The sequence below is a fragment of the Ctenocephalides felis genome, unplaced genomic scaffold, assembly GCF_003426905.1.
Source record: "Ctenocephalides felis isolate EL2017-DRISC unplaced genomic scaffold, ASM342690v1 CF-g0.4_SCAFFOLD_01886, whole genome shotgun sequence".
NCBI classification, from domain to species: Eukaryota; Metazoa; Arthropoda; class Insecta; order Siphonaptera; family Pulicidae; genus Ctenocephalides; species Ctenocephalides felis.
This window is the reverse complement of record NW_020538040.1, coordinates 43,430,943-43,449,249: the sequence shown is the minus strand read 5'-3', so window position 1 is coordinate 43,449,249 and position 18,307 is coordinate 43,430,943. Positions and strand designations below refer to the sequence as shown.

Genomic DNA, 18,307 nt, shown 5'->3' with positions numbered 1-18,307 from the left:
TAAAATTATCAATAACTCTACTTGTTATAAATGTTTGTTTCCAGAAATACGTTCTTCTAAAATATTTTTTTAATATCTCAAAAATTTAGTAATTATTCCCAGTTTTATATTTAGTATTTTTTCCAGTATTACTTAAATTTAAACCGTGTATTTTTATGAATGAAATTTTTGAATTTTTGTAGGATACCAAAAAGGTTTATTATCGTATTCAAAGTATTTATCAATAAATCTTAAACAATTAATGACACATTTTTATTTCATTTTTATATTTAACTAATTTCATAAGTGTAGACATTTTTGCAAATGAATATTTATGATGTTCGAAAAATATTCAATTATATTTATTATTTATATTATTTTATCATTTTTATTATTTTTATCATTATTTTATCATTATCATTACTTGTAATAATTTATTCGAGATAAGCTTTAACAAATTTGACTAGCATTGAGTTAAGTATAATATTTTTTTAAACTGGCACCAATATTTTAATTAAAAAATCAATCACAATTTGTCAATTTTTTGAAAAATGTACATTATTTTGTTCATTATGGAATGTTGGTTAATTCAAGCGTGGTTTTAAATTATATATTAAAATTTAATTTTGATTGAAATTATTTTCATATTCTTATTTTCTTAATAACTCATTTATGCAATTTATATCCATTTATAGATAGTTATAAAACAATTAATCCGGCACATATAAAATAATTAAGGAGTGTTTAGATAGATTTTTGCATATTTGTGTATTTGCATAATATGTTATATAATATAATAAAAAAAAATTAATAATCACATTAGGTTAATCCTGAACAAAATATGCATGCAATCAATAAAGATTAATGCTTTTGCAAAATTATATTAATGCTTCATTGCAACAATTCTATAATGATTTTTTGTTCTAATATGCAAATGTTTCTTATGCAATTAATTTCGTGTCTGTTAATTATCATTATTTATGCATAACTGAAAGTTCCTATAGTTCTTTTTATGGGAATCGAAAACTTTTAATCTCAATAAAAAGCATTTGAATAATTAATTTCGCATTTAAGTTTTGTCACTTTGCAACTTAAATATTTCTAAGAAACTTTATGCATGATATGTAATTGTGTCAATCTGATAGTAAAATATATCGTGGTAATTAAATTAAATTAAATACTTTATTATTTGAAAATCAAATATAATTTATTATTATTTATTTAAAAATTTTGTTGGAAATGCAAATAGTTTAAAAAACTGGTCACAGAAACCAATTATAAGAAAAATTATGTAAATTTTAATATTATATTAATTTAAAATTATTTTTTGATCACTTCATATTTTTTCAAATAGAATTATTAATTTCAATACTGAACAAATTTGATCTGCCTGTATTGGCACCTACACATCACACTTAGTTTTTATTATTTACGATTAGAAATTAAGATAAACCGTCCGTGCTAATTATTTTAAATTTACGGAGGAGGTCCACTGCATAACAAGCAATGTCATATTAGATTTCACAGATTTAACAGATAAAAGTAATTTGATTCTAAGAACTAACCAGTTTCTAAATAATCCAAAATTAAAATCCAGATATCAAGATACGGCACGTCCACACACACTACACACAATTGTCAAACAAACACTGTAACGTCCAAGAAACCAAACAATAAAACAAATTCACAATTATGTCACCAAAAAATCACTTAATGATATCACGTCCACAGTAGCACACTTATAAAACTACTATGGTAATAAATAAATAAAAATCCAAGTTTTTCAACACGACACATAAATATTGTTTCTACCAGCAAATCACATGTTATTCACAAAACATATTCACATCACAGTCTACATTGTGCATTTTTAACAAACACATGCAAAATATATACCAGACCAACATCGTCAAAAAATATTATAATTTTTCAACGTTGATCCGTAAAAAGAACAAAAAATTCAGTCAGTCAGTTATATAATCCTTTGAATGCACTGGGCACAATCAAACACACGTACGAAATAAATTTAGGTTGTCGAATTATATTTACGAATAAAATAAATAAAAACATACGATGCGTGTATGCATGTGTGAATGAAGCGCGGTACATCAAAGCCCGTGCAACAAATCAAACTGACACCGATCGCATACCAGGCGATGAGCAGCGGTTACAGAAAAACATTACGGCGGTGGTAGGGGTAACAACAAACAACAAATATTACCACACAAGGGTAAACGCGGTAGATCAGGAGGAATAGACAAACAGAAATAGACATAGTAGATTGGAAGTGGAAGTTGGAAACTAGCTCGCACTTTGTCTAACCCGCGGTGAGAGCTCTAGAACCGGTGAAACGATTCGCACCTCGTCTCACCTGGGGATCCCATACCACGTCTCGGTAGTACTATTAAACCCAACATGTGTAAGCAGTACAAAACTACATCATCTCACTTACCTTCTGCTGAAGTCTTCCCACCGCTGTATTCTTCGTATGTCTTTTATGACTGAGATCTTCTGGTTCGCGCTTGATTCCGCTTGATGAAGAGGTCGATCCGAGAAGCAGTCCTTGGATGTCGTTTGTCGATAGGCCGGTCGCGATGTCGATGGGCGGAGAGCCTGAGCTACCATTGGCGTTCGCTGCTTTGGCGGTCACAACGCTCGTCGCCGTGGTGGGAACGCTGTGGAAGGAAAGATGAACAGATTATACTTCTGAGCCAGAATGAAAAATACAACAGAGACACTGGAATCATATCAAACGAACAGATTCGGTAGCAGTGTCGTGCTGCAGTTGACAGGATGAGGAACATCCACTAAAGGATAATACACATGTGATACATCTTTGTGATAAATGCACTGCTTTCAAATAATGTTTTTAGTTTTAGTGGCCACCTTGAAAATTTTATAAATTTTTTAAATTGTTTAAATAATATTTTTGTTTTCCACTAATAACTCAGAAAAATATAAGGTTGTCAAATATCTCCCTTCCGCCTTTTTGTATTATAAACCAAGAGCAAAAAAGCGGAAGGGAGATATTTGACAACCTAATAGTTAACTTGATAGTTATAACATTTTTGTCAAAATTCGACATAACTACTATTTCTTATTATGGTAAAGATGGTCCTTTTTACCCCTCCCACATGTAAGCTTTTATAAAGGTTATATAAACTGTTGAATTCAACTTAAACATAACAATACTTTTTATGAAACAGTTATACTTAAAAATTGAATTAAAGTCTCGTAAACTAAACAACAGTGCTCACAACCAAAAAAACTAACAATGAAAGAAAATGCTTTTGTTATGGATTTTCAAACATTGCGTTTATCTCCCGTTAGTGACATGATAAGAGTCAAGGAGATGGCTGGTTATACATCTTTTACCCTCTACTTTCAAATATTGTTGTTAAAATATTCAAAACTGTACTTGTTTTTGAAATATTGGTGGTGGACATTAATTTTGCTAATATGAACCACTACACTCTAAAATAAAGCAATAATAGAATGTAGTGTGCTCATATTCACAAAATTCATATTAAACTTTTAATTAAACTTTTGTTTAAACAATCATATATTAAAATAATTGTACGACTTAGATTGTTTAGGTATTGAATGAACAGTTTTATTGTTTATAACTATTTATTTTTCTACTAACAATAAGTAAATAGTACTAATTAGTAAATTTTGTTCCATAATTAACAATAAATTTAATGACTAATATATAATACCAACTTTATCGAGTTTTGTTTATTTTTTCAAGAACTAATTTATACTTTAATTCATATTAGAAATATATTACTAGCAAATTTTTTAATCTTTAAATCAAGCCACATTTAAAATGTTTTCGATATTTTACCAAATAATTAAGTCTTACTTAGTGATACATAAATTTTAATTCTATAACGTTAAAACCACCCATATCAATATTTTTAACCTTTGCCAAGCTTTTCAGCCTAAAATAACATTTTTTGTGTACAACTTCTGTGTACAAAATAACATTTGTACACAGAAGTGCGAAAAATATTGACCACTGTGACCTAAAAGTCACATAATTCAATAATACCAAAAAAATTGTTTAAACATATTTTGTTTTTTATTTGCAGATAGAGATTTATAATTACTGATGTTTAGTTCCCCTTTTTTTATATGCAAAACAAAAATTTGTTCCATAGGTTAATTAATCAAAAACTAAAATGATTCTTTTATAATATTTAACAAATCTCTGAATTTGGTCAAGACTTTGTGTGAACATTGAAGTATTTTAAATTCTCCTTGTATTGCGTTTCAGTGTTTTACTATGCTCAATCACCTGCTTGGGATTAGTACAACAATAGGAAGGGACATTTTCATATAGGGGTCAACTCGTCCACTGTTCGGGTCTTCGAATATAAAAAAACAAAGATGATATCGTACTCCAAAGAGGTCGCTAACAGTACTGAACGGTAGTGTACGGAATATAAAACAATGTTTTGTAAAGTTTGCTTTTACAACGTTATATATAAACCGAGTTATAATTATGCAACTACGAAACTGTACTTATGGCCTAACATGGATAGCAGAAGTCATATAAATGACTAAAAACTTTGAGTACTATAAGATATGAGCTAAAAACTACATTTATAATATAATAGATTTATTTAATAACATCACATATATCTTCGCGTTCATACATATCAGGATTAAATAAAGGTTTATAATTGGAACAACATTAATTTGAAAAGAAAAACGAATGTGTACATGTTGCTTTCAATTATGTATATGATATTAATTATCAGCTATTAGTTAGTTATTGCATTAAACCTTTTTCGAATAAAAAAATATAGAAATAGATCTGTATCTGAAAATTCCTCCACGAAGGATTTGCATAACTTAAATTTTATATGATTTGTATTGTAGAATAGGTGTTGTATCTATACTCAGCGTTTTTACTCAAATTCAATTACGAGGACGGCATGTTGTATCCTTTTAGTACACAATTTAAATAATTATAGGATCATAACGAGAAATACATATTTAGTGATAATACTATCAAGCTTATCTCCATAACTCCATAATCACTGGATTGACATTCGATTCAGATTCTAAGTACTACCAAAAATTTGCTGATGTTCCAAGTATGGAATCCAAACCTAGAGTAGGTGCAGATATATATAGAGACAAACTATTAAGTTTTATGTTTATATCCTATATTTTATATACTTAAGCATTCTGTATTCTAAAAATTAGATATTTTTCAATAAATATATGATAATTATCCAGGAAAAGAATGGGAATAATTGGTTTTGTAGTGACTCCTTATACCATGGATCTGTCTTCGGGCAGACTACCACTTATTATTATTTTTATGATAATTGGGTAAATAACGTTTATGATTTGAACATCGTTTTCATATTTTTGGAATTTCTATAACCTTTCGAAATATATTTTTTATTATTATTATTTCATCTTTAACATGAGCAAATTTTTGGTCCAACTTAAAAAATGTCTAGATCGAATGCCAATCATTAATTGAGAACTTTGTTATAGTAATGTATTTTAAACCAATGATTGTGAATAAATTTGAATGATGAATGCCAATTTAGGAATTGATGTTTTCAACATAATTTTTAGTTTTTTAAACACTTTTAGTTTTATACAAAAATTTAGTTATCGTTTTTTTTTAGTTTTTTAGAAATATAATAAAATGTTATAATTAACACTTCTCTCCATGAGTAATTTGCTTAACGAAGAAAACAAATTGTAAATGATAAAAACTAACGCTTAAAAGGTGATTTTTCACGTAATGAGTGGTAAAGCTAATTTCCAAAATATCTTGCTTTATTGAATTATTTTTGCTAAATCTTTTAAAAAATATTTTCCATAAGATTATAATGATATGTGTGTATAAGTATATATTAGCTCGATCATTTTTTTATTATTATTTAGTATAGAGATAAATGACAATAAATTCATTTCTGATCAAATTTAAGCTCCTAATCAAGAATTTGTAGATATACAAATAAATGTTCTTTTTTTTAATTTTTATTTGACCTCGCTTACTCTGAGCATTTAGCCACCTACAACATTTTTATTTATTTACATTCTAATTTTTATATCATTTTCAATCTATTTATGTATCCCATTCTATATTCTTCTTAATTTTTCTTTTTCTTATATTCTTCAATTCCTTGCTCTTTTACAAATTTCTAATTTTATTTAACTTTCAGCTTCATTCCATTTTTTTTTCTTCATTCTTCTTTCAAGTTCCAATATTCCTCTTCTCACTCCTAATTCACAATTCATCTATTCGAATTCTTTTAATCCCATTTTTCTTAATTTTTACTCAAATTCTATTTAACAAATACAATTTTTATTTGATTTCAAATTAACTACACATATTTTTTTCATAAATTCTAAGTCATTGACAGGATTTGATCTGAAGATCCTGTCGTGTGAATCGAACATGCTACCAAAGAGCTATGCTCGCCACAATAAATGTTCTTAAAATTGCTTGAATACTGACAAAACCCTCGATCACCAATACCCAAAGTAAAACTACGAATGGACAAAGAAAGGCAAGTGATACATCCGCGACCTGCTGCAGGTTGTTACAACTTCACTTATTGATGATAGTAAAGCGCGCACGTTATCAAATTATCATCAATGTCAAGGAGAAAACAAGCGAGTATAATTATTATAACTGTGGCCGGCCGGCTATGCGTCGTGGTGTTAACCTAGCAAGTTGTTTGTTCGCCTGACACGGAAGTTGAAGTCAGTCACTCACTGTTTTGCAATGATACCAGTTGCCGCGATCTCAAAACCAGTAACAAAGCAGAGGGTGATAATGAGATCGCATTCGCATTCGCATGCGCGTACCCGTTGTCCCGTACCAGTATCCAGTATACAGCATCCAGTACGCAGGACCGCATCTATGCCGAAGGAGACAGAAGACGAGAGCAAAGGGACGAGATAAATAGTTGATGCAAATATTTACACAGTAGGAGAGGAAATTAGGGGGCGTCCTGTAATCACGAGAGGCTTTTAGGGGCAGGGGGGGGGGTAGGCGTGTTTACAAAAAATCACGAAAAATCACTTCGGGGAGAGAAGGATCTAGTAAGATATAATGTGCATTTATTTTTTACATAAATTTTTTTAAAAAAAAATTGTAAATTCCAAAAATTTGTTCGTAAAATTTTACGTTACTAAAATACATGTGATGTTTGGTGGGGGAAAGGGAGATTAATTCTAAATATCACAACGTATCACCAAGCATGAAGGAGGGATCCAAAATCTTTGAAAATCGAGCACGTGATTAATGCAGACTTGAACAACACCCAAATAAGTTATCCAACGCCCTAATATCAACAAACAAGATCCGAAAACTCGAAAGAAAAATATTTAGTGACTTAATTGGCCTGTAATTCCTCATGTCATATCACATTACTTCTCATAAAGAAAATATTCTCAAAACGAAAGTTTGATAACCAACATAATAGTTAACAAATTTTATTTTATTTTAGCATAATAATTATTTGCTTGTGTAGGGGGCCGTTCAAGTATTACGTAAGCACTATAGGGGGCGGGGGGTTGTTGATTTGCTTATTTTGGGTTGACATGGGGGGCAGGGGAATCTGGATGATGATTACGTCATAGGTAGTATTTTTATTTTTTTACATTAATTGCAAAATGTTTACGTAAGCATGGGGGTAGGGGGTAAGAGCTCTGCTTATTTTTGCTGACAAGGGGGATGGGGGGGGGTAAATAATTGTAATAAATCTGCTTACGTAATACTTGAACAATTTCTAGATATTAATTATAAAATGCTTGTTGTGATTGATGTTTTCTAATAAACAATAATAATAAAATCTAGTGGTGCATGATAGCGTACCTTGGGGCAAATTGCTGGAACTTTTCGTACCGTAATTAAAATTTTTTGATAACTTTAGAGTTGTGAAGTTTTTTTTTTTAAAAAAAATTATGAACCTTTTTCTATAATTTATCTTTTAGTATCTTTATAATTTATTTATTTAGAATTTTGTTAAAAAACTGAAGCTCCAAAAACGAATCAATCGTTTTTTTACAGCACTAATATAAGCAAAATGCTATTTGGAAACCTAATCAGACACTGCGTTCTTTTAAAAACTGCTGTTTTTTGCACCTTTTGCTCCGTCTTTCTGAAACGGCTTGACCTATATTTGCCAAATACCAATCAACACATTTTCCCATCAATACGAATCGAATGCTTTTTGAATCATTCAAATCATTTGATCCGTGCTCTCGCGAAAAATTGTATTGGACGAAACACAAATACATACTACACACACTTACACATACATCATTTTTTTCTAAGGAATGCCAAAATGTTCAGGAAGTCGAAACGTGAAGATATGTAAAAATTTTTATTTTCGATTCTTTTGCAATTACTATAAATTGCCCTACGCGAATTTAAAAAAAATCTTTAAATTAGATGCATAATAGAAAATTGTAAGTTAAAACACGTAGTTCACAATTTTCTGTATCAATCAAAATACTGTTTCTTTACGATATTTAAATCTGTGCTTAGCAATATTAGCAACCTATAGAAAATTATTTTTGACGTACCCCAAGAGCATTAACATATATATGCATTCATTATTTGTCAAAAATTTGAGCATTTAAATTGAACATCCTGATGCCAATAATTGATTTTATTTTTACTATTTTTATAATCAGCAAGTTGTAAAATTTAAAATTTAAAAAAACGCTGCTTACATCTAATTATGTTATAAAAATCCCTACACTTGACGAAAAACATGCTCCTAGCAGTGGCACATATAATTAAATCGAAATAGTTAAAATGATTATTATAAGCGATTAAATAGTGCCTATAACTATATTACGCCTGGCATAAATCTAATATAGTGATTAGCAGAACGGTAATAAAAGCTTCGACTAAATGCATCCACATACGGGACAAATTTTTACTACATGTGTATATAACCGGCGTGTATTTTACAGCTGTCATAAATTGTTTTTGATGTCCAAGTATCGGCAGAATCAGGTTGCGCTGTGTCTCGCTTAATGGTCGCATGTCTGTGCGACATTGTGACATCGCCGATTTGAAAAAAATATATAACAAAAAAAAACAACAGTCAAAGCCGAGAGAGAATATTGATTAAGTTGTTATATTCTACTGGCGTTTCTTGATTTTGATCCGTTCGTCAGCTCGGGACTTGCAAATGACTTTTATTTGATTACTAGATATGTCGAGATGTGACTCGGTTCCGGATTCCAGTTGAATTTGAAAATCAAACTAGTGGGGTGGGTGGCATCGTGCCTTAAGGCAAATTGCTGGAACTTCCCGTACCGTAACGAAATGTTCGAGGAATATTGAATGTTTTCAAATAGATTATTATAAATATTGTAACATTGTCTAATATTTATAAGAATTATATAAACTGAATTGCAGAGTTGAAATTATTTGTTTAAAGTATATTAGAACTATAGTCAGAATTAAAAATAAAATCTGATTTATTTTCGATAAACAAAAAATTAAAAAAAAAAAAAATGGTACAATTTTTTTTTTTCCAAAATCAATTATTTTGTTAAGACAAGCAGAAAGTTCTTTGAATCAATTGAATCGGACGCTTAGTTCTCTCAAAAACTGCAATTTTTTGTACATTTAGCCTTGTATCTCCGTAATGGCTGGGCCTGCCTTTGCGAAAAACTAATAACCCCTTCTCCCAACCATTACTAATTGAATGTTTTTTAGATCATTCAAATCGGATGCTCCGTTCTCTCAAAAACTCGATTTCTATTTTCTGCACTCTTTGCTCCTTATCTCCGTAACTGCTGGACCTGCCTTTGCCAAAAACTAATCAGCTCTTCTCCTTATTAATAGGAATCGAATGTTTTTTAAACCATTCAAATCGGTTGATCCGTACGCCCGAAAACGTGGGCGAAAATTTGTATCCATACATACATACACACACACACACACACACACACACATCCATTTTTTCTGAGGTATGCCAAAACGTTCAGAAACCTTCAAAACGTCGAGAAATGTAAAAATTTTCAATTCCGATTTTCGGCCCATTACAATAACTTACCCTACGGGAAGTTAATAATTGACTTGTGCAATAAGGAGACACAGAAGTGGCAATGAATGCGTTATAGTTAAGAAAGCAGCTACTAATTAGGAAATATTTTATATTTTTCTTAAATTTTCTAGGTAGGGGAGACTGGGTTCGACAGTGACAGTCGTCATAACGGCTAAATAATATTGATTTTGAGATAGGTTCCAAAGGGAGAAAGATAAAGTATGTTTATTCGAACAAGTTTCCAATATTGCATTGAGTCATGTAGACCAAATTGCTGTGGCACAACCGTACCCAGTGTCTCCTACAATATATAGTTTTCACACAAATGATCAAATTGAGCACATTGTACTTAACATACAATCTTATATCATATAAGTTTATAAGTTGAATATTGAAAATATCAGCGAAACAAGTCAAATTCTCAAATATTTTTCAACCAATTTTTTGTGCGATTTTCATTAATAGTTTACATAAGAATTTACTATTTTTAACAACGACAGACAAAATATCATTAAGAAAAATTTAAAAAGTGTCGTTAAACTACATAAAATTTTCTTACATAAAATGAATGAGACTAATCATGAATTTATAGTAAATCGTATAATCCGCGATGTTTTATAATTACAAGCCGAACGACGTGTATCGGGATTAAAATAAGAAAAAGTGAGTCCGAACGAAGCCTTTAATGCATCTGTAAGTGCATCCTGTGGCGTCCGCGATATAAACATTGTACAAATCACTTTTTACCCAAAGACCGTTTCGAATGAATTGCCCATGCAATATAAATTGCTCTCATCCGCAACACATTCGTTCGAATGTGCACATTTCAATATGTATCGTCATAAATCCATATAAGAACTTATAAGCGTTGCCTGCGCCAATAAACGATAGATTACGAGAGACCATAAAACTGACCCTAAAACATTAATACACCATCGACTATTATGCAATATTCATAGTGAGTTTGATTAAGCTCTCATTCATACGTGCACTTGAATGTGTACATATATTAATATAATATATACTCACATATGTATATAAATTGTTTTTGTTTTATCCCAGTTCAATTTAAGTTTTTATTTAAGAATCTTAATTTTTTTGTTTTTGTTTTTTAACTTGGAAATTAGAACTTTGCAGTTTTATAAGCTGTTGGGCTCATTTGACTTAAGACTACGTCGGTTTTACAAAAGGCAACCTAAATAGTCGTCTCATATCCATGTGATAAATTTTATTATTGCAATTTCTCTAATAGGGCGAATATTTTATTGATACAGCAAAATCGTATAAGTGCTATTTTCACTTGAAAACATATTGCTATCTGTATTTCCAAGAGAAAACGGAGTCACTACTGCTTGGCATCAGGCACCTCGAAGCGGGATCGAACCCGTGACCTCGTGTTCGTTTTTGTATTTTTATTAGTATTTGTCTATGATTTTAATAGTATTTGTCTATGACCAACTAACAAAATAGTTTTTACGGGATAAGATAATATTAATTCTTTAGAGTACTATTGAGATCTCACATTTCATTATCAACTTCCACAGATTTTATAAAGTTTGAAAAATATTTCAACACGCACTTGCTAAATGCATTTATATATTTATATTTATATTAGGTTGTCAAATATCTCCCTTCCGCTTTTTTGCTCTTGGTTTATGATACAAAAAGGCGGAAGGGAGATATTTTACAACCTTATATTTAGCTTAGATCAAGCACTTTCTGATTACATTATAATACAAAAAAAAACATCATTCAACATATATATTTAAAAAAATTATGAACCTTCAGAATTGAAGCTCAATTTTATATGTGTTTTTTCTATCAAAGAAACTGCTGATTTATAAATCTTTTCGTTAATTAAAGAATGATGGCAACAGCAAATGAGACTTATTGCGAGTTTTAATATTATTACAAAAATTGTGTCACATCTATAGTTGGCACCACAAATTTTCACACACCATTTTTATACTTACTCGATTCAAACTACATAATTTGATACAAGGAATCTGTAATTAGTTTACACGTTCTAAATAATTCTAGATAATACGACAAAACTAAGAACAGATTCCTAATTGAGCACATAAAGTCTATAAATAATAATCAATATGTGCAAGATTTTAGCAAACTCATAAATATTAAATACTTATTTTATATGACTTTCTGGATGTCCAGAAATGCTACAAGTTTAATTTTTTCAAAATAGTAATAAAAGGTAAAAATGTATTATATTTCTATATGAAAAAATTATATTAAAATATTATAAGATAAGTATAATAATGTAATGTAATGTAATAATGTAGATATATAGGATAGAGCGATGCTTAAATATTAGCGGGTAAAAAAGCCCACCACCGATATCTCCAAAATAAGTAACGTTAAGAATTTTATAACATTTGACAGTATAGTATACATTTCTACAGTGATGAATTAGCTGGGAGTTCCACTGATTATAGTCAGATAATTGTTTGTTTGATATATGTTATTTGTTGTGATATAATTGGTTTGGTTTTCACAAAATATTTACTTAAAATCAAATTGAACCTTTGTGCCCCGCCTCACCTTATATATATATATATATATATATATATATATATATGCATACCTACACACATATATAAGTATATCATTACAAAGTTATACTTATATTGTATGTCGAGTAGGCATTACTATTGAATTTTAATTCTACAAAAAACTTAGTGTAACCATTACTCCATACACACGGAGCATATTAATTACCAAACGTGTAATCAAGTTAAATGTAATTAAATATAAATTCATTAGTACACAAATGAACATTGTAAATTAACAACTGTTCTGTGGGACATTAATATATTTTGTGGGCTTATTAATGCATCGAAATGCTTGTTAGGTTGAAAACGTTTAAAAGGAAGCTGGCGCAACTGAAGATTGATGAGGTAGCAATTAAACATCTATGATAAGGTGCGCGTTGAGAACCTAACTATTTGAAATTCTTTGTTAATTAAGCTCAGCTCAGGCCATCGGTTTGCCGCTTATTAGGTAACATTTTACTGGTCTTAATAATACTTATTAGTTTTAATAAAAATTATTATGGATGAGCATAAATATTTAATTATACAGCCTTCGCATTTTATATGAAAATATTGAACTTACTGTGTATAAACATTGGAGAATAAAAGTCCATTATGCCAATTAAGTAATATAAATTATAAAAAAATATTGAAAGATGACGTTTTAATTTTAATGCCTTATATATGACATCAGCTTGTAATAAATATACCAATCGTGATGAATTCATAAACAAATATAATAATTAGGCTACAGTATAATTTTGTGCTTTATTTCAATCTGTATAAGTCGAGCTTAATTTCAGATTACTATATCATAAACATTAGTAGAATGTTTATCTTATATATCAATTGTAGAAAATGATTCCAGATATTAAAGTGCTAAAAAAAATATTGTAACTTCAAAACTCTTGTTTTAATTTTAACCAATCGTCTAAGAAATACTATATACATAATTAGAGCAAAGCTTGTTATTTTCGTACCAAATAAAAATCTTTGATCTGTACTGTGTTGAATTTTGCAAAATATTAAAAAGCATTTGAAAACAGGAAAAATTCGAGATATTTTATAAAAAAAAAGTGTTTATTAGTTATTTTATTTTATTACTTTAAAAGTACCTACATAGTCATTATATTGATATGGTGATTTTTGTTCTTCATGGTCATTAAATAAAAACTTATTGCACAATGGTCCTTTGCTTTAAGTGCAATATATGAAACATACAAAAAACAGGATCGCTAATAAAAACATTGACTTTTGCACCCTCTGAGCAGAATTGAGATATTTTAAGAATATATTTCCAAAAAAATGCATTTTAACCCATTCGTTTCGAATGTCGTCTATAAACGACATCCAGTGCGTTGAATTTTGCGATAAGATTTATCACTCTGTACTAAAACTTCTAATTTGTTATAGTGGTTTTCAGTTCACGTAAAGTGTAATTTTAAATTTTTATATACAATCTTATCAATGAAGATTGGAAAACCTTAAATTGGAAACCAATATTTGGTCGGCTTGCTGGCTGCTACAGCAGTGTCATTTTTGCAAAAATATTAGTATTATTATTAACAAATTCAAAATTGTTGTTACTCAAACTGTGGTACGCTACTCAAAGATTTTGTATATCTACAGTATTTGCTCACAATATATTTTAAAGCAAGTTTTAAATATTTCTTCACCAGAGATTGAAAGATTTTATAGATTCTTAGTTTTTTTATATAAATGTTAATCCCAAGTAATAGAAAATGACACTATCATTATAATATGATAATCGTAAAGCATCTCCATCCAGTTGAATTAGTTACATGTTCATTTTTGTCTTTTATCGAATTATGAACAAATGTATAAAATACAATGTAGCAATAATTATACATGCATTTTCTATGGAAGCAAGTACCAAGTGCAAATAATATGAAATGAGCAGTAGATAGCAAGAAGTACGTATGTTTAATTCAAGAATAAGCAAATCGTTATCCGCAAGGAATGATTAAAATCAAATCACATGTAATTTAAAACACATTTAGCATCGTCCTAACAAAACATCCTAGACGTGATTATAAACAGTTCATATGCGAATGCGATTTACTCTGGGAGTTAGAGTTAGTTATTCATTTAATTCTGTTTGCATAGAAATTGTTGAAGATTATGTTTTAACAATAGTAATGCATATCTTATTCTGGCAGTTTCTAGGGTTGAAATAAATTAATATTATTTATAATAGCAAATATCTAGGCGCATGAAATTACCAGTATGTACAAATTTATAATTGAGATTAAAAATATTTGAAATTTGTAGAATTTTCGAAAATTCCAATATTAGTAAAACAAATTTATATATGGTAGAGCGAAACTTAAAGTTCACTACCACTATCTCAAAAACGAGTATTGTTAGAATTTTTTTGAAAATATGTGAAAGTAGAGGACAAAAATAGTGTGACTGGTTTTCTTAAATCAAATAACATCGATATCAGGAGTCACGTTTGAAAATCTTTATCAAAAGTATTTACTTTCGTTGTAAGTTTATTTGCGTGTGAGCACTGTTATTTAGTTTACGGCACCTTAATATAATTTTTAGGTATACGTTATTGAATTGTTTTTTAAGATGTCTTGTTATTTTTAAGTTAAATTAAAATTTGTTTTATATAAATTTTATAAAAGCTTACATGCAGGGGGTTGGAATAGGCCAACTGAACCTTTACCTTAGGTGTAATGTGTAATCAATAAAAAATGGTAAATTGGAAAGTAAATTAATTTAAACGAGCAATTTACAAAACATATATTAAATTGATAGTTATTCCAACTCTACGGATGAATTTTTCTGACAAAATACTAGATCAAGGTGATTTACAGTGTTATCTATGTAAAGAAGGTACCAATGAAATTCATATTTTGCATTGGTTGAATAATGTAGCTATTATTCCGTAAAATCCCTTTAAAATTGAAAATATAATATTAGATATATGTGCCTCCTAGCTGTCCCACTTTTTTATAATTAAGTATCAACTGGAAATTTTACTGAACTTTTACTACTACGATAGGTGTTTGTGTAATACGTGTTATGTGCTGTGATGTAGTTCATTGGGTTTGGACGGTATCATTTGTTAAAGTCTAAGTCGTAAAGCCTTACCCTACCTAATCAAATTTATTTCACAATATAGATTGGACTTTGTTTTTTTTAATCACAATTTTTTAGGCACAATTCCAAAGATAATAACGTTAAATTTATATAATTAAAAAAATCGAAACTACATCAATGCAAACATTATACTGATAGAGAATCAATAGCTGTCATTACCCGCTCCTACATTGTACGAGTATATAATTTGTTAACAAATTAACTCGTGTCTCAGAACAGATCTCAAATCTGATAAAAGAGTGCCTCGTCCCTATTAACTCTGCTAGTAGTGAGTACAATGTATTTGCGTTTACCTAGAAGTCGAAAAAGTAAAAAACGTTGCACAGAACACAAATTGCTCTTAATTCTGAGCGCGTTTTCTCGCGGGGCACTGTTTAAAAAGAGATTATTATCAGCGTCATAATTTGTCGGAGACGCAGGCGAAGCGCATTTAAAGTTCGCGCTACACTTATTACTCGGCAAAAATCTAATCATAGAATAAGATTAAAATATTATTTATATACTAACAGTATAAAGATATTAACAAATGTAGCGACACAGATGACTAAAATTTGATAGTAAAATAGAAAATTTTATAAAAAATATATTCAGGCTATTATTATTATTACATTGTTAAGATATTACGTTCTGAACAAATTTGGCCGTATTTAATTTAGTTATATTTAATAGAGAATACAGCTAAATTATTGATCCCGCATGATGATAAAAGACAATTTTTCTCTTTGCTTATATAATGAAAATATTAAATTTAAGGGGCGTCCATCAATCACGTGATTGATTTTTTTTAGGGATTTTTGGGCTCCTTCTCCCCCTTATGTGATATTTAGAACTACGAATAAAACGTAAAATTTTTCCGTTTTTTTAAAAATATAGGTAAAAAATAAATACACTTGATATCTTACTAGAGCCCTCCCTCTCTCACGTGATTACAGCTATAGGATTTGAATCAGATGTCTCAAGTTTGAGCAGTCCGATATTAATCAGTAGTGTCAAAAATTTTCACTTTGAAACATAGATGGTAAGTTTCCTATTAAAAATAACCATTGCTCGACATTGCTGCACCAATAAAAAAAATCAAAATTCACTACATAGAGATGGGACAACTGTTCGAATGGAGATCGATAAAACCGACGTAATTAATTAGGTCAAATTATCAAAACAGCTTTAAGTTATAATATAAAAATACAAGCTTTTTCAAGATACATATACACTATTAAACTAAATGAGCAAGTTAATAATTTCAATGCAAACATCATCATTTCAATGCAAACAGCGATCAGTAAAAATAATGAACCCTTATTATGAAAATTGCTTCGGTCTAAATATCTGGTGGGGAAGCTATTTAAGACTTCGGCCATGCATAGCCTTTTGCATTAATTAATTCATTTAAATATATTTGTATACATGTTATGATGTTTTAAAGTTCGGACCTAGCTAATGATGCAAACCTACATGGCGGTAATCGGCGGTTCATTAGGGCCCTCACGATGCAATATTCGCGTGCAAAGTTGTTGTGCGTTAACACTGCTTATTGCACATTTTCATGAAGATTGTCAATATTTCCACATTCGGATAATTGATCGATTTAGGTAATAAGAATTATTAATTAATTCATTGATAGCTTTGGTTAAATTTACCTAGGAATTTATATCAACACCCTGTCTATTTTATATAAAATTAGTGTTCTATCTAACAATAAGAATCTAGATCTAGTTTTCTCTATTTTGGTCTAAATATTTTGGTATATGCTATTTAACGGTTTCAAATTTAGATTGGTTGCATAATGCAATTAAAAAAATAATTACAAAAAAAAATATATCATCTGTTTTCAAAAATTTGTTACATGGTTCTTTTTACCACACAGGCGGGGTAAAATAGAACGGCCAGGGAGCAAACAGGTCCAACGTCTTATTTTTAATTTTAAGAGGACTCACAAAATAATAGCAACATTCTTAAACCAACGCAAAATATAAAGTTCATGGGAACATTTTTTACAAGAATAATACTGTATATAACCTTGATCTGGTGTTTTGCCAGAAATATTCCTGAGCAAAGTGGAATATTAGGATAAGAAATTTTGTGAGTACTTTTTTACATGTAACTTTTCAAACTCTACTCTGTTACATATTTCAGTTCTTAAATTTAACTTTAGTTCCACTGAATAAAGGTTAGAACTATAGCCAAAACGTTTTGAATTTCAGAATCAATTTTTAAACAAATTCTTGTTTATCGATAATGTTTTGTCCGATTAATAGACTTTTGTCAAATATATGCCGCAGCGTCAAATCAGAATTATACAATTTTTTGTTCAGATTTTTAGATAAAACATAGAAAGTTTTTTTTATGGGCCATATTACATACTTACAAATGTCTGTAGATCGATGCATTTTTAAATATCAATTGTAGGAAATGAACAATTTGATTATTATTGAGTGTCTATATTGAAAAAAAATAGAGTTTTATGGTTCTCGAAGAAGAATACATATCCGGGCGCAAAGAACGAAATAAATGAAAATTTTAAAAAATATTTTTTTTTTCAGAAAAGGGCATTTAGATTAACAAATTAAAATTATGTATATATGTATAATATATGCT

At 29.4% G+C, this 18,307-nt stretch overlaps 1 protein-coding gene across 1 annotated transcript in view; it reads right to left on the bottom strand.

Moving 5' to 3' along the window:
* LOC113376531 (protein grainyhead) overlaps window positions 1-18,307 on the bottom strand; it is a 461,786-nt gene that overhangs the window by 81,780 nt on the left and 361,699 nt on the right. The window contains exon 3 of the mRNA XM_026616482.1: window positions 2,432-2,654. Within this exon, the coding sequence (XP_026472267.1) occupies window positions 2,432-2,654 (223 nt within the window). The remainder of the gene's footprint in view (window positions 1-2,431; window positions 2,655-18,307) is intronic.